The following is a 23,889-nucleotide window of genomic DNA, read 5'->3' on the forward strand; positions in this document are numbered from 1 at the left end:
AAAGAACTTGCTGTTGACAAGGTGAAAAGTTTAGGTAGGAGCTAGAAAACTCCAGACAAATATAGTCACTTTGGTGCACTGATGTGTTTATGATCATAGGTAGTTAGAATTGCCTGTGGACAGAAGATGATTTACTTCAACTTTTTGCAGCTAATTTTTTGTTTGATTTCCTAGCACTTTCTTTGTGAAGATAGCTTACCAAGTGTTAATAAATGCATTGCTGCTGCATGAAATATAAACTGGAAGATTGCTGTGATTTTTTTGGGGGGTTTTTTTGCTTAGAGATAAAGTTAGTTTTAAACCTCCATCATCACAGGTAATTTCAGATTTGAGGCTCTCTTAAAAGCTAACATTAAGTATAGAAACCTGATACACAACAGCAATTTACTTTTTAACACTTTTTAAAACTTTCTATGGTGACTTTTTCAAGACTCTGAAGTTGAAAAAATAGAATTTAATGTCTCTTTATCTTTAAAATATGTTCCTGGTATAACAGTCCTCTGTAGGGAGAACTTCTGTGTTATGGATGCATCTATGCCTGCTCAGATATTGTGAGTTCAGTAATTTTGCTTGATAACTGCTGATATTTTATAGTATTTTGAACCTTAGTTATTGGGACATGCCAAAATTTAAAACATTCATCCTTGCACAAGCCTGGGGAATGGAAACTTGGCTCCAGTTATTAATCTTGTCACGATGCAGCAGTTCCTGTTGGGTGTCCCAACTATTTCTTGATAATTTTCAAGGTGTCTTTTTAAATTTTTTTAAAATGTACTTGGAAAGGGTGTTATCTGCCAACAAAGTTCCTTGCTTTTTACTATAGTAAAGATGTATACTCTCTCATCACCTCTTTCATGTACTAGAGGGAACTCTTATCTGTGGTATAGAGAATAAAGAGGAAAGGGTGACCATTGAGGTGAGGAAACATGGAAAATTATTAGGAAGTAAATGAGAAACACAGAGGTTTCTCTAGATTGTAAAAGAAGAAATTCATGGATAAAAGAGTGACCGATGGGGAAGAATAGATTAAAGAGGAAGGAATAGAGGGAAAAAAGACACTGAAAGGAAAAAAATGTAAAGACAGTATGCATTGCATTTTGATTAGCAAAACTTATTTTTATACTTGTTCCTTTTAACATTTTTTCTGGAAGACATCCCACAGCTTCAGTAATTCTGAAGTTACTGGAGAGAGAGGTAAAGACAGAGTTGTTAATGAGGCATGAATGAAACGTTTGGTTTTGTGGGCATATGAATTTAAGTGTCAGGTAACTTAAGCTGTATGCCCAGCAGTCAGTTTTCTTACTTCAAAACTTTCAATACTAGTTTGTACATGTTAGTCTGCTTTGCTAGTTTTGTATTTTTGATGGATCTACAACGTGTTACATAAATGCTGATTTCAGATGATACCTGTCAAATACGCTTAGTATGGTTCTAATTTTAAAAGTGTGTGAGGTAAATGCAGATTTTGAAGAAATTGCATGCAAACCATTTCCTTGACTTTCTTACATTCACTGACATCCTACCACACTTTTAGCTTCTTTCATTTCTTGGAGTCTCAGAACAGCAGAGACTCCCCATGCCTGAAAGCTTGCCAAGAACATTTTTTCCAACTACTCAGTTGGTCTAATAAAAGATATCACATCTACTCAAAGAACCTTGCCTGTAGAATGACCAAAAAACCTTTAAGTTTTATTTTTAAAGCTGTAGTCAGCAGTTTTACTATTGGGTAGAGAGCCACTGCATGAACACGGCTCATGCGCTTCATGTGCCATCAGGCTTCTTTCATCAACTCTGATGCATTTAGGTAGATTGCAGACTTCAATATTGAGCAGAGCAGCATAACATACAATGAGGGAGGAGAAAAGAATGAGCAGAGAAAAGGAAGATGGGGGGGATGGAGAGAATGGAGAAGGATGACTGAGAAAAGGACAGTAGGTGAAACGTGCTTTATGGAGTGGAGATGAGGAAAGTGAAAGGACAAGCATGCATGAAGAAAGGTCAGTTTTCATGGAAGCAGAGACCAGTCTGGACTGGTTAGGAGTGGTCATTTGTAAGTCATAAGGAAGAATCTGCCAACACATGTAAAAATCCTGGACCTGTATTCGAAACAGTTATGTTTTAGTCTGGCTTTTGCCAAAATGAGAATGATGACACTACATGCAGTGTTTATTTTACTTCATAGTCTTGAACACCTAAAATGAGACTTGGATAGGTATCCCCCAAATAATTACATACAGTGTCATTTAAATTTCATTCTTGTTTATCATTCACAAAGGCATGAATGCTTGTTTGAAATAATAGTTGATAAATTGGGATTTTACTGAACTAGTTCCTGTATACAGTTCATCGACTATCAAATGAATTGCAATGGTCAGTGACCAATGGTTGAGAATAAATTTAATCTCACATCATCTTCTGTTGGATTGAACATGATACTTTAGGCCCTTGTTAACTATATCTTTTTCATGAGAAATATATGGATTTGGCTTTATTAAGGTAATTAAACTGAAGCAGAGGATGCAATTGTGGATGAAATTTTGGATGAAATTTTTTACAAAAGATGCCTCTGATGTTAGGTATCAGACTTAGGAAGTAAGTCTGTTCTGTTAGGTAAAACTCTCTAGATTTTAGGCTAGTCTAGCCGTTTGTGTGATGATGGGTTTACCAAACAGATTCCATTGAATGTATGTTCTATAAAAGCAATTGCATCCTTCATTTCATCATAAAGAGTTTTTACAAGCATTAAAGGGAAAAAGCATTTTGCTTGGCGCTAAACAGGTGGAGGATTAGAGAGGAGACAGTTGTCTGATTTTGACAAACATTTGCCATTTTTGCTGTTTATATGCCTGTCTTTTTTTTAATATTCTGATCACATCTGAATGTTTTTTACCTGTTTATGTTTTTTTTTTTCCTCTCCCTCGGTATTTTAGCCTTAGCTCAGATTTTTTAATGCCCTTCTGTCACTTAAGTATTATTTGTTCTTCCAGTTGATCATCCTTATTTGTACTTACTGAATGTTTCATTGAATTGACTTTTAAAGTCATGAACTGAGACCTGCTGTTAAGAACGCAGTGGGTATAATTTTGTGTAAATGTTACTGAAACAGGAAATATTGAGGCTCAAACTAGGTTCTAAATCCATTTTCCATTAGGTGTCTCGGTATTATATATATAATCTCTGATAACAAGGAATGCTGGAAATTGCTGAAAACTGTATGGAGTGTGCAGTACAGGCTGTTACTGTGCCATAATTTAGTATTCCTATAGCAACATGTTTAAACACACCTAGTGAGGCTGTGTTTGCTATATTCTGAATTTCCTGAGTTTAGACCCCTAAATTTACACTGAAGTATATATGATATATTGCTAAAATACTTGCATTGATTTTTGTTTTGCAAAAAACCAAACCAACCTTATACGCCGTTGGAATATATTGCTTGAATTTATTCTGCGCTGTGAAACTTGTTAACAAGAGGTAGGGGAAAATGAGCATTGCAATTTCTCCTGGGTGGATTTTGGAAATGTAAAATGCTTTTAACTCCTTTTACTGTGTGTTAAGATTCCAAGCCAGATGTCAGAAGTGAAGAGGAAGAAAAGCGACGAATTGAGGCAAGAAGAGAGAAACAAAGGCGAAGAAGGGAGAAAAACAGTGAAAAATATGGGGATGGATACAGGTTTGTACTGTTAATATTGTTTGTAGTATGTACTGCTCTTTCATTTGTAATGTTTTGCTGCCCCTAGTATTCTACAAGGAGAGCATCAAAGGATACAGACTACAATAGTGATTTTTTTTTTTTTTAACAGTTTTTGCTCATACGTTTTTTAAGATTTCTTGACAGCTTGCTTTATCCTATATCAGGAAATTTTACTAACATTTGTGAAAGTATTTGAGCATGCACCCATACTTACGTGAGACCATCAGAAAATTAGTCAAGAATGGTACCAGTATTCCAGTACTACTCAACTACAGTTCAGTATTGTTCCAGTACCACACCACATTTTTGTAATTGAGTTAGTTGGATTTACATGCTGAACTGTATTCCTATACTATCGTTGCTGAGCTTTTTCAGCTTAGGACTTGATTTTATTTCATGCTTCTTATGGGTGTGTAAGAAGTACTGGTCTCCTGCTGTCAAATTTTCAGACCCATGGGGAGTCCTATAGGCTGGGTAGTGTGTGGCCAGTGCTCAGGGGTGGCATGGCATCTTGATCCCAGAGGGTGGGAGTGGATCTTTGGAGGACCAAAAGAGTGAATGCCCCCTGATGTAGGGTTATCTATTTTCATATTTTTTCCCTGTTAGTATTTGCCTCCTACTGGCTGTAGCTTTCCCTGGCAATATGACATTCATGACAGTATTGCTGAATAGCAATAACAGTATTTAAATTAACCGGTATGTTTCACTGGCAGAATTTTGAGTAGGAATGTGGTCTGTGTGCCTGAAAAATCAAACCTCTAGCCTGGTTACATCTATTCACTTCCTGCAGTTAATTTCTTAAATGTAGGGTTTTTTATGTTAGATTTCATAAATAATTCCAGAAAAAGATGGCAGAGTATCCCACACTTAGTAGGGAAGATAAGTGTAATCTTCTATTGATTGCTTTTTTTCAAGCCCTCAGACCACCTTGGTGACTTTTGAAAAACACTAACTGACTTCTTAAGAAGCCTTCTTAAATAGTAATATTATATTGGATATTTTTTTTCTAGAATGGCATTCACTTGTTCGTTTTGTAAATTTCGAACATTTGAAGAAAAAGAAATTGAATCTCACCTGGAAAGTGCTGCCCATCAGGAAACATTGGACCATATCCAGAAACAAACCAAATTTGACAAAGTAGTGATGGAGTTTCTGCATGTAAGTCACATGTTGGCATTTAAAAATAAGCTGTACTATTTATTGCCTTCAGAACATGTTTATTTTTTCATTAAAATACTGCATTTTGAAAGGGTTTCCACATAAATGTAATCAAACAAATGTAAGTTTTAAAATACTTGACAGTAACATTTACTCTAAATAGCTTTGCAACTAAATAAGCAATTATTGGAGTTAATTGCTATTAATATCTCTTTTTTCAGTAAAGCTATTTTTCTCCCCAAATACTTAATAACAAATGCATGCACACCTAATCAACAGTAAGAATACCTGGGTAACAGAGTTTCAATTGTCTGACACAGGGTGAAGGAGTTCTACTTAGATGTTAACCTAGATTCTTCATATCTTGCTTCCAGGAGTGCATGGTGAATAAATTCAAGAAGACAGCTATGCGCAAGCAACAAACCAGCAGTCAATCTGAAAATGTCCAAGCTGTTGAAAAAGATATAATGGAAGGCAAGTATTGCTCTTTGAGTGAGATTGCATGTTCTGGGGATGCACACAATTTACTCCTATTTGAAGTCCCTGATAAAGAGGTTGTATTGGAGGCTGTTTCAGCATACTTAACATTTCAATAGATTTTACTGAGTCTCTTAAATCTGTCTCCTCCAAAAGCCAGTCTACTATTGGTTCTGCAGTCCTGGATTCCAGTGATTCTGTAGTGTTAATATCCTCAAACCTTCTAAAAAATGAGCTAAAAATATGATTTTCAGTTAGATTACTTATGCTTGGCCATTAGGCAGCATAGAGGAGTTGTGATTATCCCAACATTTCTCCCAAGCTGTTTTCCCATCTTAAGCAGTACATGCTTAGGACCCTCTTGAGATACCTGCGTTTACTTTGATAGGTGTGGCCATGGCTAAGCAAGAGCATAGAGGAGGTGTTTCCAAAAATGTGGGCTGTAAATACTATTTTCAGTTGGATTACAGTTTACTTTTACTGACAACAGTTAGATTGTTATACTTATAACATGAGTACAGACAAAGGAACACAAAGAAATTTAATCACGCCATGTTTTAGCTGCATGGTACAGTGATTTCAGCACACAAGCAGCCTAATTGCTAAGTTTATGGTGGAGAACATGACAAACCATATTCGTTTTCAGACTTAAATTGTTCCAGGAACTAGAGAGACCGCTAAAGTAACTTTGCTTTGGGAGCCTACACAAACTGAGCCCTTAGCTACCCTATGGACCAAAGTGCTGCTTCAGGTCTCTGCTATTGCCTGCAGTATTCTTGAAATTACCTTCCCCCTACCCTACCAGTTTGCCCCCCTATTCTAGGACGTGCAAAAAGATGGCATCCGTTTGTGGCTGCCCTTGCAGTGCCTACATTGGAAGGATGCTCCCTTTGCTACGTTGACCCTTAAATTAAGTGTTAAGACCCAGAGCAGAGTACAGTTCTCGGCCTTCCTCTTTTCCCTCTCCTGATTTAAATCAGGACTGTAAAATCATTGGCTTAGCACTCGAAGTGGGTAAATTTAAAATGTTACAGAACGTATTTCAGGCAGCTTAAATAAATTATCACAGGAGACTTTTAAATAAAAGTCATCCACTAAATTTCTTTGTTTTCTCAGTATATACAGAAATGCATTTTCATTAACTTGTAAATGGAAAATATTGACTGAGAGTTATAAATCTGTAAGTCTAATTGAAGTCATGCAGTTTTTCTGTGTGTGTCTGGAACTAGTGTTTTGTGGAGCAGAGTGCCAACTCATACCATTACTTCAGTGGGATCAGTCCTATAGAAAATCCTTTTTTATTTTTATTTTTTCCCCCTTCTTTTTTAAATAACTAGGGCCAGCAATATTAGACTGCTGGATTTTCTTTAATATTTTAAGGACATGTTAAATTTAAAAATAAGTTTGATTTATTCAGGATTATCCTTGCCTTCTCAGTAGGCACCGGTTCCTTAGTTTAGTGAATTTAATTAGCTAAATTTCTCCTTAAATGTCTGTTTTTGTATTCTTATTTGACATAGATTATGAATCTTATTCCTGTCTTTTTTTCTTTGCTAGGTGTTACTGCTGATGACCACATGATGAAAGTAGAGACAGTTCATTGTAGTGCTTGTAGTGTGTATGTTCCTGCACTACACAGTTCCGTTCAACAGCACTTAAAATCCCCTGATCATGCAAAAGGAAAACAAGTATGATTTAACGTACATTTGTAATTCCCAAATAACAGTTGTTTGTGGAATGCTGAAAGTATAGTCTTATTGAAAGTGAAAATAGAATGTGGGTTTCCTTCCCATTATCATATCTCTGCTCCTTGTTAGGTGTTCTGTGATGGAATCTGAATATCGAAAAGGAGGGCAGAGTTCATTGTACTTCTAGGATTTGGTAACCTCCCAGTAATTCAGTAAAAGATTTGGGCATTATGAAACGTTCACCTTTAAACTTTGAGTCACTGACACGTCTGTACTTTGACTAATAAGTATACACTGTGCTTCATAAATAGGCTACTTCTTAATAAGAGTATGTGCACAAATATTAAGTTGTTTGATGGCTACCAACAAAAATCAGGAGAAAATTAGTGGTGATGCACTTTCATTTCCCACCTCTAATTAAAAATTGAAGCTAGTACGAAAATTTACTAAATATTGAAGAGCACTAGCATTGTTCTTGATCAAATGCATGGGATGATAGCTGAAATTAAATTGTGGGAATATTAGTTATTTAAACTCTTGGAACAGGATCTTTATTGGAACTCTTGGAACAGCACATTGATTAGTCCTCATTAGACGAGATAATGCAAAAATAGTTTGTTCACTTACTTTTTGGAATAGACAGGAATGAATACCAAATACGAAAGGTCCTTTTAATCCACACAGTGTATGTACAGTGCCAGGTGTACATTCATTGAATTGGGTAGTGCTGCAGAATCCACATGCTTCTTTCTGGGAAGGCATTTCTAATTGTTAATCACTTTTTAATTGAAGAAGAGTTTTCTGTCTGAAAAGAGAACTGTTTAGAAGTACTAATGTTAGAAATACAAAGTTGCCACAAATTTAAAATGATTTTTCAAATGTAATTATTTTAATAGAACAGTACAAAGAACAAAAATAAAAAAAATGGTTGGCAAGTAGGAAGTTTGAAAATAATATTCATTTGTAGTAGTTGATGCATCCCTTGTTACAGAGAATGTGTTTTTATAAATAACTACAAAACTAAATTATAAAACTATAGATATACATGCTCTCTTGTAAAGATGGTTTTGATTAACTTTTGCATTAGAGCTCAATGTCTGGTTAAACATATATTAGAAACAGAATTAAATACATAGCTACAGTTTATAGAATCGAGGAGCTTTTAATTTTTTCCCTTGGTCCGGAGAAAGCTTGTGGCTGTAGACAAGTCCTCTGGCTTGGATTAATTGATTATACATATTGGGCCTTTGTCAAGGGGTAGCAATTCCTGAGAGAAAAACGTATTGACTCTAATTTAGAAGATCCTAATTAGTGTGGCATGAATTAAATTTGTTTTATAGATCTCTTTTACATGCAACAGGTTGTAATAGGTATTTATATTAAAATCTGTTTTGTAGGCCTACAGAGAACAAATAAAAAGGGAGAGTGTACTGACTGCTACTAGTATCTTGAATAACCCAATAGTGAAAGCACGATATGAACTGTATGTCAAGGTAAGATGACAATGGAAAAAGGTAATGCTAACATTGTTTGTGTTATCACTCGGTTCCTTCCACACTCCCAGTGATGATGCTAGTTTTAATACATTTCTCTCTTCTGGCCCTGCGTTCTTCCAGTTCACAAGCCAGGCTCAGCAACCTACAGCCTCCAAAAAAATTACAACTGGCCCATGAATACTTGATACATTTCATGTTTTGCTAAAAATGTACTTATCCCTACCCATTCAGTCTAGTCCATGTTCTACTTTCTTTTACTAACAGCCAGCCAATTCCCCCCTACTCCTGCCTCAGCTTCCCTGTTCTGTGCAGAGAGCAGCCTTCTGCACAGAGTGGGGATGATTTGGGCAGCAGCATGGGATCAGTGACCCATGACAGCAGCTGAGGCCCAGGCTGTGGCCCGTTATTAGTAAAAGGTTTTTGACCCTTGCTCTGTCAGGGATATTAAACTTGTCTGGTCCTCTGGGCTGGTTGAGCATACCAGAGCCAGTGTGTGGGCTGCAGAGTACCCACAAGGCTAGACCCAGCTTGGGCAAGCTGCATGTGTCAGCATACGTGGCATGGGGTCTAGCCCATGTGTTACATGCAGCCATTGGGGCTGGAGCTGGTCCAGTGACCCACGGGGTAGATCATACTGCCTCACTGGCCAGATGTTTGACACCCCTGCTCTAAGCAATGTAATATCCTCCTAGTCTGATATGCTAACATTTAAATGGGCATCCCAGTGTCCTCCAAAACTGTTAGCAGTGACTTTTATTTGGGGGTTTCCCTGTTTGTCCAGCTTCGTGTTTCAGTGCTTAAGGAGAGGCTTACTTTCAGCTTTTTCAACCTCAAGTGCACTGTTAATGCTTGAATAATACACGCTTAGCTTTTAGAAAGTGCTGTTCATCTGTAGATTTCAAAGTGACTTAAAAAGAAGCTAAGTGTGATTATTCTCTTTTTACAGATTGGAAAGTAAGTAAATAACAGTTTGCATGGTATAGGCTCTTGCAAGGATTGCAAACTCAGACATAATATTAAGTTGAACAGAAGTATTTTGCAAACATCCTCCTGTATAATGGAGACTGTGTGTGAATGAAGATAGAAAAATAACAACATTTACTCAAATATACATAAGGTTTCCTCCCCCCCCAGTCAACGTGGTGGGTGGGTAGGGAGGGGATAAACCCCTTGTCTTACGTTTGCATACAAGGAAGCTCATTAAATACATCGTTTATCATTACACTGCCAAAAGCAGCATCTGCTTGGTAATGGAAACCAACTGTGAAGTTGATTAAATGCAGCAAACACTGAGCATGACTATAAAATGCATGGCCCATGTGGGCAAGCATACTGAAGGGAACCTACCACAAGGATAGGTTAGTAAAGTCCATCTGAATAAGGTACATAGTAGTGTCCATTTGTTCAATTTGGTTCCCCTCAGCGCTGACTCTTTCAAGATACAGTGAGCCACTACACTGAATACATTTGCACTTCTCCATTCCCACAGCTGAGTTGCACCTTTCTTTCCCATTTCCGCTGGGTCCTGTTTTTTAACCAGTTTTAAGTGTCTGGGAAATGTCACCGAGTGGGGTCCCAAGCAGCTTATTTAGAATCCCTGTATTGTTCCCTCTCTGTCTGTTGAATGTGTGTGGCCCTGCCCTCCATGAGGTAGAGCTGGACCAGGTTGCTTTGCACCTCAATGGCATATACATTTATGGAGGATCCCAAGACTTATGACAAGAACAGCTGGTTTCAGTCTATGAGTACCTGTAGTTATTTCCCTATATATACATTACTATAGATATATTTATTTTTACGTCAGTATTTTCAAATTTGCTTCTCACTTCCATGTGCTCAGGAAGAAGCAGGGTTTGATGGTAAGGAAGGGGGGAAAGGGACTGGAGGGGAAAAGATGTGGTGGGCAGAGGGCAAGGGCTACCTGACTCCAAGATCTATTTTTCCCTGCTGTAGCAGTGGGAAGGGGACATACTCAAGGCAGACCTCCAATAATTAGATTCTGTACCTGGAAAATCATAACGCATTTATAAATTTTCCATATATAGAATCTAATTATTGGGAGGGGGGTCATCTTACAATAATTGTGTCTTATATTTGAGTAAATATAGTATTTGTGTTCACAGAGCATTCAAGTAATTCTTAAATATCTTTGATGCTTGTTTATACCAGGGGTATCCAACTCGTGTGGGCTGCAAGGCTATATGTAGGCCAGATCCAGAGCCAACTCTTGTGGCAGGGCAAGGAGTGGTGGCACTAACAGCTGTGGATGCCTGAGCCATTGTCAGCTCAGGAAGCTGCAGGGGATTAAGATGGTCACTTGCCCCACCTCTGCTGAAATAAGTCTCCAACAGGGCTCCATACTCAAATTCATTGGCGGGATTGGCGATCATGGTATTAACATTCGGGCACTGGTCAGACCGCAGTTGGAATACTGCATGCAATTTTGGGCGCCACGCTTCAAGAAGGATGTGGATAACCTGGAGAGGGTCCAGAGAAGGGGCCACTCATATGGTTAAGGGCTTGCAGGCCAAGCCCTATGAGGAGAGACTAGGGCACCTGGACCTCTTCAGCCTCTGCAAGAGAAGGTTGAGAGGCAACCTTGTGGCTGCCTATAAGTTCATCATGGGGGCACAGAAGGGAATTGGTGAGGTTCTACTCACCAAGGCACCCCTGGGGGTTACAAGAAATAATGGCCACAAGCTAGCAGAGAGCAGATTTAGACTAGACATTAGGAAGGACTTCTTCACAGTTAGAGTGGCCAAAGTCCGGAATGGGCTCCCAAGGGAGGTGGTGCTCTCCCCTACCCTGGGGGTCTTCAAGAGGAGGTTAGATAGGCATCTAGCTGGGGTCATCTAAACCCAGCACACTTTCCTGCCTATGCAGGGGGTCAGACACGATGATCTATTGAGGTCCCTTCCTACCCTAACATCCTATGAATCTATGAAACTGTGTGCTCAGTGAGCTGCAGGAGTTAACACTGCCACCACTTCCCCCTCCTCTCATTCCTACACCCTCCAGGAACCCCATGAGCTGGATCCAGTCTGTGAGCTGTATGTTTGACACCCCGTGTCTACATGAGTCCCAAGATGGTCCCTCCTTCCCAACTTGTAGTAGTGTCCTTACTTGATGTCTGTGTTGATGAAGGAACTGAATGGTAGAGCTGCTCTGCCTTGTATTCCTTTGCTGTGATGTGGGTGTTTTAGTCACCCAGTAGGCACTGCTGACTTGAGATTCTGGGCTTGAACACATGGACATTTATGTGGACAAAAATACTACAGAAAATTGTATTTGCCTTTCTTTCCAGGTTTCTTGTATGGTAGGCTTGTCCAACCTGCAGCCTGAGAGTTGCATGAAGCCTACAGAGGGTTAATCTACAACCCCTGGGCTCTCTTTAGCCACCATTCCCCTCATTTCTCTAACTGCTCTTGCAGCTAGCATCTCCAGGCTTCTCCTCCCTTTGTTGGCCCTTTGCTGGCTTTTGCTTTCTGCCCAGGGGGCAGGGCAGAGCAGCATGGCTGAGTGCAGCCTGCAGTGTAGTGCAGCAGAGGGGGAAAAGGAGATGTGGGAATAGCCCTCCCACAGGTGCTGCACCCGGGTCTAGGAGGGGGCGCAGGGAGCCACCTACCTGCACAGTGCTGGGGAAGTGTGCAGCCAGGTATATGAGATGGGGCCATGACCATTCTTGGTGTGGTCCTTGGCCACTGGGGAGTTGGACAGTCCTGTTCTACAGGAAAGAGCATAAATCTAGCTGAATGTGTTCTTGTTTGTTTTTTAAGCCTTTCATATATCAAGGATGTGTTGGGGGGGGTTTGGCTTTGGTGTGAGCCTCACTGAGTTTTTATTTTATTTTTTTTTAATTTTTTTGAGTTCTTCCATCACTAGTCTACACTGAAAGATACAATCTTAATGATCAAATAAATGTAACAATCCACACTTTCATGTCTGTTTTTCTGTCTCTCTCTTTCTTTACACACAAACAAAAAGACAGTAGCTCTGTGTCCTGTCTATCCCTCCTCCATTTACTTTTTTATAATTTCAAGTAATACTCTTGGAAGACTAATGCTTCTTTAATTCAACATTTGTATGATTAGTCTAAACTGATACTATCTGATTTAAACAGTAAGGCACCTTGTGCAGAGATTGCCCATCTGACAGAATTCCGTTGCCTTTGTTACTTATTTTATAATTTTAAAAATGTATAATAAAATAAAAATGAAAATTGAGTTGCATTTTGTACTCGCTTTTCCAATTTAATAGGTGGAGCATTCAGCTAAAATGACTAACCTATTTAAAATACAGTTATTTGTGAAATCTGCTTGGCTACTTCCTGTTTCCCCAAGGATAACTCTGAATTCCAAGCTAGCTAAATGATTAGTCATTTAAGGTTTAACTTTATTTTTAATTTTGTCTAATAACTTGCTTTTTAAAAGTCGTATTGTCTTTGTGAGAATGAATAGATGGATGTTGTGCAAATAGGGGAAGATAGAAGAAAAGTATTTTTTTTCTGAAGTCATCTTTTAATTCAGAAAAGCAGAGCACTTGTTTATGTCTGAAGAATTTGGATACCCTGGTATAAATTTATGAAATTTTCAGTATTCAGTTTATCTGTTGAATTAAATAATAAAGTGATGCTGAAATTTTAAGCTGATCTATAGTTTAATTCTGGCATCAATTCAGGTGATTTTTCCCTAACGTGACCTGGTAACTGCTATTTTCAACTAAATAAAATTTAAGGTGCATGTGTGAAGGGAGCAATTTCCCTTTTGGAGTTTCAGGTTTCAAAATATTTGAATTTTTCAACTACAGGGTGAAAATCCTTTTGAAAATAGTGATCAAACTCAGGAGCAGCAGATAGAGGAAGAAGACAAGGCTGATGAGGCTGTTGAGGAGGAAGAGGAGGAGGAGGAGGAGGAAGAAGAGGAAGAGGAGGAGGAAGAAGTGGAGGAGGAGGAGGAAGTAGAGGAAGAGGAGGAGGAAGAGGAGGAGGAAGAAACAGAAGAACAAACTGACTTCACCCTTGACCACACTGAAGATAACTAAATGCAAAAAAAAGAGAGAGAGAGAGAAAATTGAAGTGGGGAAAACATCTTTTTATTTCTGTTCCATAGTGGCAAACTGTAAGATACTTTCAAAATAGTTTCAAATAAGAGAGTTGTGTAAAAACCCCCACCCTGTGCATGCATTCCATTATGTGGAGAATTTTTGTTTGCCATTCGTTTAAAATGAAGTAGATTATTTAGTTAATTTTTTTTTTTATAGCAAGCCAACTATTAGAGCTGATTAAAAGTGGTGCTGTATATTTTTTTTAAGTTTCCTTTCTCTTACTTTGCTGTTAAAAATTAGATATATTCGTTTATAGTCTAATCACTTGAAAAAGGAAAACTCTTTGGGTTTAAATAGAATGCTGAATGACATAAAATATTATGTGGCTCATAATATTTACCCCTTAGTGCAAGGATGGTTACATTTTAAAAATTGTGCTGTGAACGTGGCTGTTTTGTTTTTTGGTTTTTTTTTACTACGTTGCACGCTATATATATTAGTACGTGTTATGCCTTGTAGCTTTTTGTGATAAGATGTATCAGTTTGTAGCAATAAAATGTTTTAGAAATGCCAGTGTTTTTACTGTCTGTAGATAAACACTAGCATATTGAAATACATAAAAACAAAATTTCCCACTACAGATTTCTCTAGCCCAGAGATGCAATACTATCCTGTGGTGGGCTGGGGTGGAATGGAATAGAATGACTCAGCATATGTCTGATATGAACAGGCACTAAGACCCAGCTGCCGCTGCCACTTCTTCCCACCACCCAGCTGCCGGGAATGGCATGGGCAAAATTCCACCTTCCTCCGCCGAAGCCCCTGCTGCCCAACTGTGAAACAGCTGTATGGGCTGGATCCAAAGTCCCCATAGGTCAGATTTGGCCCCTGGGTTATAAATTGCCAACCCCTTCTCTAACTCAATTTATGAATGTTTTTTTATTCAACATTCAATGATTTAACACCCTCTTGTTGGATTCTGCCATTTCAGTCTGCCATTTGTCAGTATACACATCAAAGTTGTGCTTATATTTTATACATAAGAAATGTGGGGAGTAGAAATGGGATTTTGTGCACACTGACTGCAGTCATATAGTTTACACTTCAGATATGCATACTTTTTTTTTTAAACTTATTTTTAATTTAGCCTTTTAACCAATTTAGCCTTTTAACCGAATAAGAATTAAGTTTTCATATTAAAAAAATTAAGTCTTGTTTATGTAAGTGGTGTATTGGTTTTACTTAAAATGTGATATTTTCTAAAATAAACTGGCTTGGTGAACTTTATTTTTGTTCAGCATAACTACATGCCTAATCAACTTAAACTGCAATGGTTCAATAAATCAGTTTCTTGCACCTTAAAATTTAAGTTTTGCAGTGTTAGGTAAATTTTCAATCTAATTGTGTTCAGTTATATATAGCGATGCCTGTTTGTGGAATGTTTATGTGGGATTGATCCTTATTTTGGTCAAAAGGAGGCAAGTAATAATATAAGGGTGTTGTTACACATTAACATATATGTGTTAAGGGTTTTTAAACCATCGGTGTATACACATTAGGGCAAGGAAACATGCAAAGGACCCTCTGAATGGCTTGGAGATAGTCCAGTTCTGTCTAGGATTATCTCAACTTGTTTTAGGCAGGTCGCTTATATTACAGTCACATATGACTGTTCCATAGATGCAAAACCAGTTGAGAGTGATCCTCTAGCATCCCAGGAGGCAGCACTCCCAGCTACTATATCTTCCCCCACGGTGACAGCGGGGGAGCACCTAAAGGTAAGAATTTCCCCTCCCTCCCATTCTGGGCTCTTCCCAGCCCCTGTACCCTTTCTCTGCCCTCCCTTCTACTGGAGTTCCTCCCCTGCTCCTCAGGAATCCCCACCTGCTCCTGTCTCCTGTTCCTTGGCATGCCCCTGTGTTCCCTGGTTCACTTTCAGTGCCTGTGCTGTCTTGGAGGAGCAGGCATGGAAGGGGAACCCCCTGCCCAGACTTTGCTGCTGCTGGGCTGCTGCTACTTTCCAGACTTAGGCCAGAGAGTGGTAGTGCTGGCAGCAGGTGGGTTCCTCTTTTCTGTGTATGTGAGGGCAAAGGTGGAGGTTGCCCATGTGCTAGGTCCCTGGAGGTGGGGAAAGGCAGGGGATGGGGTGCGTGTTGCAAAGCTCACTTGAGCAGTGCAGTACAGGTGCAGGTCTGCTCCCCTGCTTTCCCATCTATCCTATGGCTGTTCCTGCACTGCTGCATGTCAGGCAGCCTGCCCATGATCACCAGATAGTCCCAGCCTTGGTGAGCATGCATAGCTTCTTGGCAGGACTGCTCCTGGTGCAGTTGCAGCCACCTGGGTGCTGCTCAGCTTCCAGTGGCTCCTCCTCCTGCCCCTAGTGTGCAGCTCCAGATTGGCTCCTCCTGTCCCAGTGCGCAGGACTCCAGCTCCTGGCTACCTTCTACCTGCACTGCTTGCCTAGTGCAATAAGCAGCCACCTGCAGGCAGCTGAGTGGGTGGAAAGCAGTCAGGAGCTGGAGTCCCATCTGATGGGGGCAAGAACTGCCCTGCTAGAGCTCCTTCCTCCCCCTCCATTCTACCCCCCAGCAGCACAGCAGGAGGAGGAGCCACTGCTGGAGGCAGGGGGAGCTGAGTAGCACCTGGGCACCTGCAGCTGTACTGGAAGCAGCCCTACTGGGAAGCTGTGCATGCTGGCTGAGGCTAGCGCCATTGGTAGGCACAGGCCGGAGCGCAGTGCAGGCTACCCGGGGCAGGAGTGGGTGATGTTCAGCTCCATGTGGAGTACCGCAGGAGTAGCTGCAGGTGGGATCCAATCAATTGGAGGGGCCTGCTCATGGGCTGGATCTAATCAGTTGGCAGCCTGGATCCAGCCTGTGGGTTATATTTTGCCCACCCCTGCTGTAGGGGCACATTACAGGGGCTATTAACTCTTGATGTGTGACTTCTCAAAGCACATGCTAATTTTAACACCAATTAAAATTGACCTGAAAATGCACACTAGTTTGAAGTGTTTGCCATTGTCTGGACTAGAATAAAAAATGAAAATTTTTTTGGCATATGTGACCAAATATTAAGTAGGTGGTTAGTGAAAATAAAAAAGATCCATGAGTTGTTCCTTGCCAAAGCCATTAGATGCACTGAATTACTAAGAAATGTCTCAATAACTCATAGCTGCTTTTAGCCCAAATGACTCCGTGTCTGATTGAAGTTCAGCTTGAATTCAGGAAGATCAAGGACAAATGGTGCAGTCATAGTTCTCCAGAAGGCCTCTGTGGAGTGTGTCCTTTTTGTGGAGTTACCATGGAACTGATTTGGAAAAGACTGTTCATCCCACTTTCAATCACAGCCTTGAATGAACTGCCAGAGCTATTATTTGTTGTGATGCTGTCAACAATTCGTTTTTCTGGCCAACTTCAATGTCTGAATGAATGGTAGCTTAAAGTCAGCTCAGGAGTTCCTGAGTCACAAAGACTTGTCAAGAAGTCCAGCTAAATCACAAACTGAGCCCAGGTTACATGCATTTCAATCCAGTGTTTAAACCACAAGATGCTCTCCCCACCAAATATATATATGTGACCACATTTTGAATTTGGTTTGGATGCTGAGGTAAAAACCTTTCCTAAATGGACTAACTGTTTACCTACAATGGTATATTTTGAGGTCAGCATAACCTTTTCCATTGGATTTCAGGGTTTTGTATTCCTTCCACTTTGCCAACCCATTCTGCTTTGTTCTCCAAGTGTTTGTTTTACTTTATAGACTACTGGCTCTAAATAGGATCACAAGGCATCCAAGGAAGTTTTCCACCTCCTAAAAGGCTCAAGCTGTAAAACTATGTTATCTTCTTTTCTATAGCAGCCGGAGGTAGGAATTGGCAAGAGCTTTGGTGGCATGTCAAGGCATTCTTCAGGTAGTTGACAAGAACTCAGATGGTATAATGCTACAAAGATTTCTATGAGCTTTTTGATGACACATTTTTTGCAGATGTATTCTTGACCTTCCTTGGGGCAGTTTCTTAAACTTCTTCCTGTTAATGACAAGTGTCCAGAAGCTCCTTTTGAACAAGGGCTTTGTCTTTCAGTCACCGTTGTCAGTATAGGCTCTAAGAATCTTTTTGCTTCTGAATTCAATGACAGTCAGTGAAGCACATGGCTTTCCATAAACAGATTCATGACAGTCACACAACTGCCAGGCATGCTGAGTGATAGTCTCCACTCCATTTCAGGGAAGTCAATAGGATTACTGCTGATAAAAATGCAAGGAAAGAAAAGTAGTCTATATCTTCCACTGGGTTTAGCAAAGAGAAGTACATACCTCTGTTAGAAACCAGTGTTCCTTTTGTACTAAATACTATCTGATTCAATGTAAAGGAATTTTTAAATCTTGTAGCTGAAAGGAATAAACAAAATGGAGGTCCTGCTGAGCCCCTGCAGCTCTGGGCTGCAATGTGTTCAGTACTGAAGGAGTCATAAAATTTGGCTGCCAAACTCTTCTAACAAATATCATTTGAATATGTGCAAAGGACACAGAAAAGCCCAACCAAATTTGGGCTTCTATATGCAGGGTCAGCCAACGGCACTTGATTGACACTGGAGAGACCTCTTCCCAAATCAAGTTCTTGCTCCAAAGTGTGTACATGCCATGGCTTATCAGTTATGAATTTGTAAGAATTCTTTAACATGAGGAAACAACATACTTTCTCCTTCAACCATTCTTGAAAATGGCTGAATTACTGGAGTTTGCAAATATGAAGAATAGATGAGTAAGGAGCGCAGGGCTTCAGGTTCTGTTGTTACCCAGAACTATGCATCTTCCTCTGAAGACCTGTTAAGGCTACTTGAGTCTGGGCTGGAGTACCTGTGTTGGTGTATCTTTTACTTGCACAGCTGTCTAGCAGTTGGCACGTGTAACAGATTTTGGTTCTGTGGAGCAGCAGTGGAACTGCATAGGAGTAATGGTAAGCATGTACAGATCAGATTGAAGGACTAGATCCTAGCCTTTACCGGTGGAAAAAATTATGTATCTGGGAATCGGGCTTAGATGGAATCAGATTGGCTGAATTCCTACTTAGTATAACAAATGGTCATCTTTTGTGAGCTGCAGAAGTTAATACAGGATTTTAGTTCCTCTACTTCTTAGTGACACATGTATAAAGGTTTTTTCAGTGAGGCACATAATGGTGTAGCCAGTTCTTTTGCCCCTTTACAGTGCCGTCCATTTTGCCTAAGTGAAGTAAAATAATGATATGAATAATCCTTTATATGCAACCATTTTAATTAAAAACAAGCCCTACTAGTTTTTATTACTGCTCCGAAGCTAAAAGCCTCAATAGGATGTACTGCAGTAACATGCTGCAATCTGAATGCTAGAGTTCTCAACCCACCCTGTATCAAGGGGTTAATTTGTTTCATCACTGGGGATTTGAATTGCTTGTCAGTGCTGAGGTCACTGTCACTGTTAAATGACAGATGTCTTTCTGAAAATCCCTTGCATCTTTCCTTGTGATGTAAAGTTCAGTGACTGCAATAACAGGGTGTTGTTCTTTAATAACTGTTAAATTTATTCTTTAGAGAATTTACAAAGATGTCCTATTGCTCCTGGAGAGCTCCCTTGATACCAAACTCTGCATTTTCTTTTTGCATAATGCCTACAGATTTAGAGTCACTGTACTCCCAGTTGTATAGCTTCTGTATCCCTGGTTCAGTGCTGTTGAAATGCTCGTAAATCTCCTTTCTTCTACTGGCTTTGTGCGGCAGCTGGGGTATGACAATAAGGTCCCTGATCTATAATTCCAGACAGCCCCTGAGGGTGAACAGATTGGCCAATCCTGAGCCTCTACGTAAATTAAACTAGCCTGGAGAACTCTGTATCCCTGAGACGTAGTCATCTAATGCTTCCTATTTGTATTCTACATGGAACTGTTCTTGATGCTGGACTGTTGTTCACTCAGAGAATTGTCCAGTGCACAGTATATCAACTCCCACTAGAGCTTGAATGCATCTAAATAAAGCATGCCTAATGCTTAACATAATGTAACTTTAACTCAAAAGGAATGCACTAAAACAAAACACCTTTTATAGCTGAATATACTGTTCAATTCTATTGACTGCAATGAAATTGTAATCTTTCTTTAATAGTAGCATTCATGAGCACAGTTAGAACATGTCAGTTGAACATGTAATTGTAAGGAACTCCATTTTTTTTTTTTTACTGAATTCAATTACAAAATACATAAATGCCTATTTGTAATTGGCTAAGTTGTTCTCAACACTAGTACTGTCAAATATTGCCATATACTTTAGTACGAATGTGATGAAGATCAAAATTTGAAATGCTTACACTGATTGGGTGTGCGTTAGTTTGAATTTATCATTTGTAGATATGATTGTATAGTCATGTGTTTTACAGCTCCCAAAAGTGTGCCAGGCAGTTCAGCGTACGGAGAGAAAAGCATGGTGCCTGCCCCAAAGACCTTGTAGTCTTACTGTAAATAGCTGTATTCCTTTTAGGTATGTTATTTATGTGATTTTCATATATCCCTATAACAGGGTTTAATTATCTGATGTATTTTAATTGTAACACATTTTAAAATGTTCCTGCAAGGGTATAGCTGTAACTAGAGCCTAATATTTTTTTTCTTTTTTGCTAAGCCTGAAACATCAGCTTGAAATATTAAAATGAAGCCAAGTGTACAAATTTTAAACTAGGTTTTCAATTTAGTGTCAACAGACTGGGCCTATTACTTGGCTCAACCATGCAGAATTAGTGCTGATACAATATTTTAGAACATTGGGACTCCCATTCATAGTGTGTTAATTGCAGGCTATGCAGCAATTTAAAGCTGTACAGTTCCAGGCTTTAGTATCTTTCTGATTAAAAGACTTGATTATTTTTAATTAAATGAATAACAATGTATTTTTACAGGGAGAACAGTTGCAGCATGACAAAATCCTGGTTGCATTGAAATGGATGGCAAAATGAGTTCAATAGATATTTTTTCATAATACTAACACAATGCCTAAACTACCTCACCATCAACTCTTCAAATACACTGTAAAGGTAATTTAGCTGATATTTTAGGAATTCATGTATACATGTATTGTAAAAAACAAAAAACAGAAAACCAAAAAATCCAAAGCCAAGCCAGAATCATAATGGAATTCCAATTCCTCTTTAAAGTCAAAGGCAGGAGGAAGAGAGCTTGTCTGTAGCACTAATGAACATAATTAAATCCAACTTCTAGAGAACAAAGCAATGGAAACCTAAACAAATAGCTGGATTAGATTCCTGTACTAAGGCAGCAGATCTGAGAAGTTTAAAACTTTGAGGAAGAATTTCTGGAACATGGCTTATTATTGTAAGCAAGCCATTCAGTGTGGAATTTAATGTGGAAGGCATATAAATTCATGTTGTTTAAGCAGACACTTGGCTGTGATGGTTTAGTCAGGGAATGTCCTGCCTTGAGGAGGAGGCTGGCTGAGATGACCTTGTGAGGTCCCTTCCAGCCCTACTTTTCTATGATCCTGTTGCCCCATAAAGTAAATACCACACTGTAGCAACTTTAAACTACACATAGTAGTTATTAAGAAAAAGGAGCTAGTGAATGATAGAATCCAGTGTGTGCAATATAAGGCCCCTGCTACACATTAAATATATTATACAATTAAATGGTCAATAGTGCAATACATTTATAGTAGCTGCATGTTCAAAGTAAGACCAGCTACACATGCCAAGTAATTATCACACAACCAGTTAATTGCACAACAAATTTAGACAAGCCACATTTGCAATGTAATTATCACATTATAATAATGACTAGACAGCTATAAAAAGAACAAGCCAGCTACAAAGTTAGTGCTTGTAAACGTATAACAAATCTATAGCTGGTTTCTGTCCAGATGTAATCTGAACATGTGGCATGGCCCTATGAGGTACACATTACAACACTGATAACTACTTATTTAAGCAATCCAGTTTTCTTCAGCTCAGGATTCTTATGTCATTCTCTTACACTTTGTATTAGAAAACCAGTAAACTTCATATACTTATGTGATGAAAGAAGAAAGAAAAAGAAAAGAGATCACAGAGAAAAAGTAACCAGGAATAAAGGACTCTGTAGATAATTAACCTAGAGGGATTTGTTCAATTTGGGGGATGCACAATATCTCACTAGTCTTTTTGTTATTAAATGGTCTAAATGAGTTCACAAGGCAGATTCATTCTCTAAAAAAAAAAGAAGCAATCATCATGCTAAATGTCATTTTAAAGACTTGTCTAATTGCACTCTCATTTGGCAGGCACAAAGTCTTGCTGAATTTCAGAAGCTGTAATACTTGGCAAAAAGAGTTTTGTGCCAGCAGCTTACCTTTTTGTGTTTTAAGTCTGGTGCTATACAAGAAATACAACAATTCATGGGCTCTGCTGGTAAGTAATTTGCAAAGTGAGTACTTTTGCTCACTCAGCTAAAATGAACCTGGCATCACAGTAAAATCTTAATTTTATTCTTCATGATCTCTTGTGATTCCTTCTACTTGCAGATTCACAGCCATTTACTTGCAGAATGTTAGAACTAGTGAGGGGAAAAATAGGAAATTAAATAAAAATCATAAATTGTTTCCATTTCACAGGGTTTCAAATGGACCAATTTTCACGGTTTTTTTCTTTTTTATATATATTTCTGCTATTTTGTTTTCAAACCAAACTTTTTATTAACATAAATCTACAATAATTTTCTAAATATTTGTATTATTTAAAAAATGAGTTAGTGAAACATTTTAACAATAAATTTGAAATGAAAAAGTGTTAAAACATTGCAGTAAATTTCAATAATAATGGAATATTTTGATGTTACTATTATGTGAAAAGCTTTGTTTTTGCAAGGCCATATTTTGACAAAACAAAAACCCTCCCAAACTGTTTTTGTGTGGAAATCGTTTGGCATACTTTGCAATACTTCAGATATACAATTTTTCCCAATGTTTAGATGTCATATACTTACTTCCATGCCTTATACTATGAGGGACTTTCTTTCCCTCAAAGGCAGCATGAGTATGGTTTGGGGAGACGAAAACCCTTACCTTTTAATAGGATATTTTGTTTTGTTTTCTGCTGTACTCTGGTCTCTCTCTGTCAGCTCAAGAAGCTATAACAATACCCTAAGTTACTCTCTTCATCTTATTCCCTCACAGGTGTTCTGTTGCTTTTCTCCACAACCACCTTTAGTATTCAAGTTAAACATTTTGGGCACCAGTTCTGCCATAAATGCTGCAGGGTATATAGACTTCCCTTCCTGGTTGGAATGCCCAGGGTACCTGCATTGTAAGAACACATCTGGATTTGTAATAACTCTTTCTGCTTCCTGAATCTGGTGTTTCTTTTAACCAGAGGCTAATATATAGATTGTAGATGATAGTACCTCTGTTAAAATTGGTTTACTTGTCTCACATCTCTTCCAACTTTGTTTCATGGTGTCCATACACTTCTCTGATTTCCTCCTTAATGAATTTGGAGGAGGTCATAATGCAGAAAGTATTTCTTCTAGCGTATTTCTGACTGTTGGTTCACTCTTCTTTACCTAGTCTTCCCGTATTCTGCCTAAGTAGAGGCAGAATGCTAGGTGTTGAAAATCTTAAGTGTCTTTTGCTTGAGAAATAGCACAAAGAGCTTTTGCTCAAATTGTTTTCAGTAATTTTGTATTAATGGTTTAATGGGATGTAATTGCTAGGAAAAAGCTGAACAAGACTTTAGCTGCTCTGTCTTGTCTTAGGCACTGTTCTAATTACTTAGAGGAGGTGTTTTTTTTAAATGCACAATGTACTTTAATGCAACAACATGACAAAGCAACATGATCAGTTGGTTTCAAGCAAATCCAACTTAATAAGCACATCCTTCACATAGCAGTAATTAGATCCGGTATTTTTAATTAAAAAAAAAAAGCAGCTGTCCAAAGAAGAAAACACATCCAACGATGCAAACAGTATTTTTAGTTCACTTCAGATCTTTCATCACCTGATAGAAGACATTTCTGGTGTTTAGTTACTGTGACCGTCAAGTTCCTCTTTAGGTGCATCAAAGATGAGCTTAGTGAAAAGTAACTTCCCTCTGTTTGGGAAAAATCATGGTTTTAACGGAATGCTCTTTTCCAAATCTAGAAAAATTATCACCAAGCTGAGGTGCTTGTTTTTCCCTCTGCATTAGTGAGTTGAAGTCTCCAACTTTTGGTGATCAGAACCCAACTTGGCTTGCTCAAGAGCAAGATCTGGTTAGTTAATATAAATATAAGCAAGTGGAGAGAGTTTGTACATCATTCCTAACAGTATTTCATTTTAAT

General features: G+C 38.8%; 1 protein-coding gene across 2 annotated transcripts in view; it reads left to right on the plus strand.

Moving 5' to 3' along the window:
- ZNF326 (zinc finger protein 326) overlaps positions 1-14,843 on the plus strand; it is a 29,059-nt gene extending 14,216 nt beyond the window's left edge. For both annotated transcript variants that reach the window (XM_006265696.4, XM_019479068.2), the window contains 6 exons: positions 3,559-3,673; positions 4,705-4,852; positions 5,227-5,326; positions 6,887-7,017; positions 8,415-8,510; positions 13,320-14,843. In XM_006265696.4, coding sequence (XP_006265758.1) covers positions 3,559-3,673; positions 4,705-4,852; positions 5,227-5,326; positions 6,887-7,017; positions 8,415-8,510; positions 13,320-13,553 — 824 coding nt within the window. In that variant the 3' untranslated portion in view covers positions 13,554-14,843. The remainder of the gene's footprint in view (positions 1-3,558; positions 3,674-4,704; positions 4,853-5,226; positions 5,327-6,886; positions 7,018-8,414; positions 8,511-13,319) is intronic.
- Positions 14,844-23,889: the final 9,046 nt, after the last annotated feature.

This window comes from Alligator mississippiensis, chromosome 5 (genome assembly GCF_030867095.1).
Source record: "Alligator mississippiensis isolate rAllMis1 chromosome 5, rAllMis1, whole genome shotgun sequence".
In the NCBI taxonomy this organism is placed as follows: Eukaryota; Metazoa; Chordata; order Crocodylia; family Alligatoridae; genus Alligator; species Alligator mississippiensis.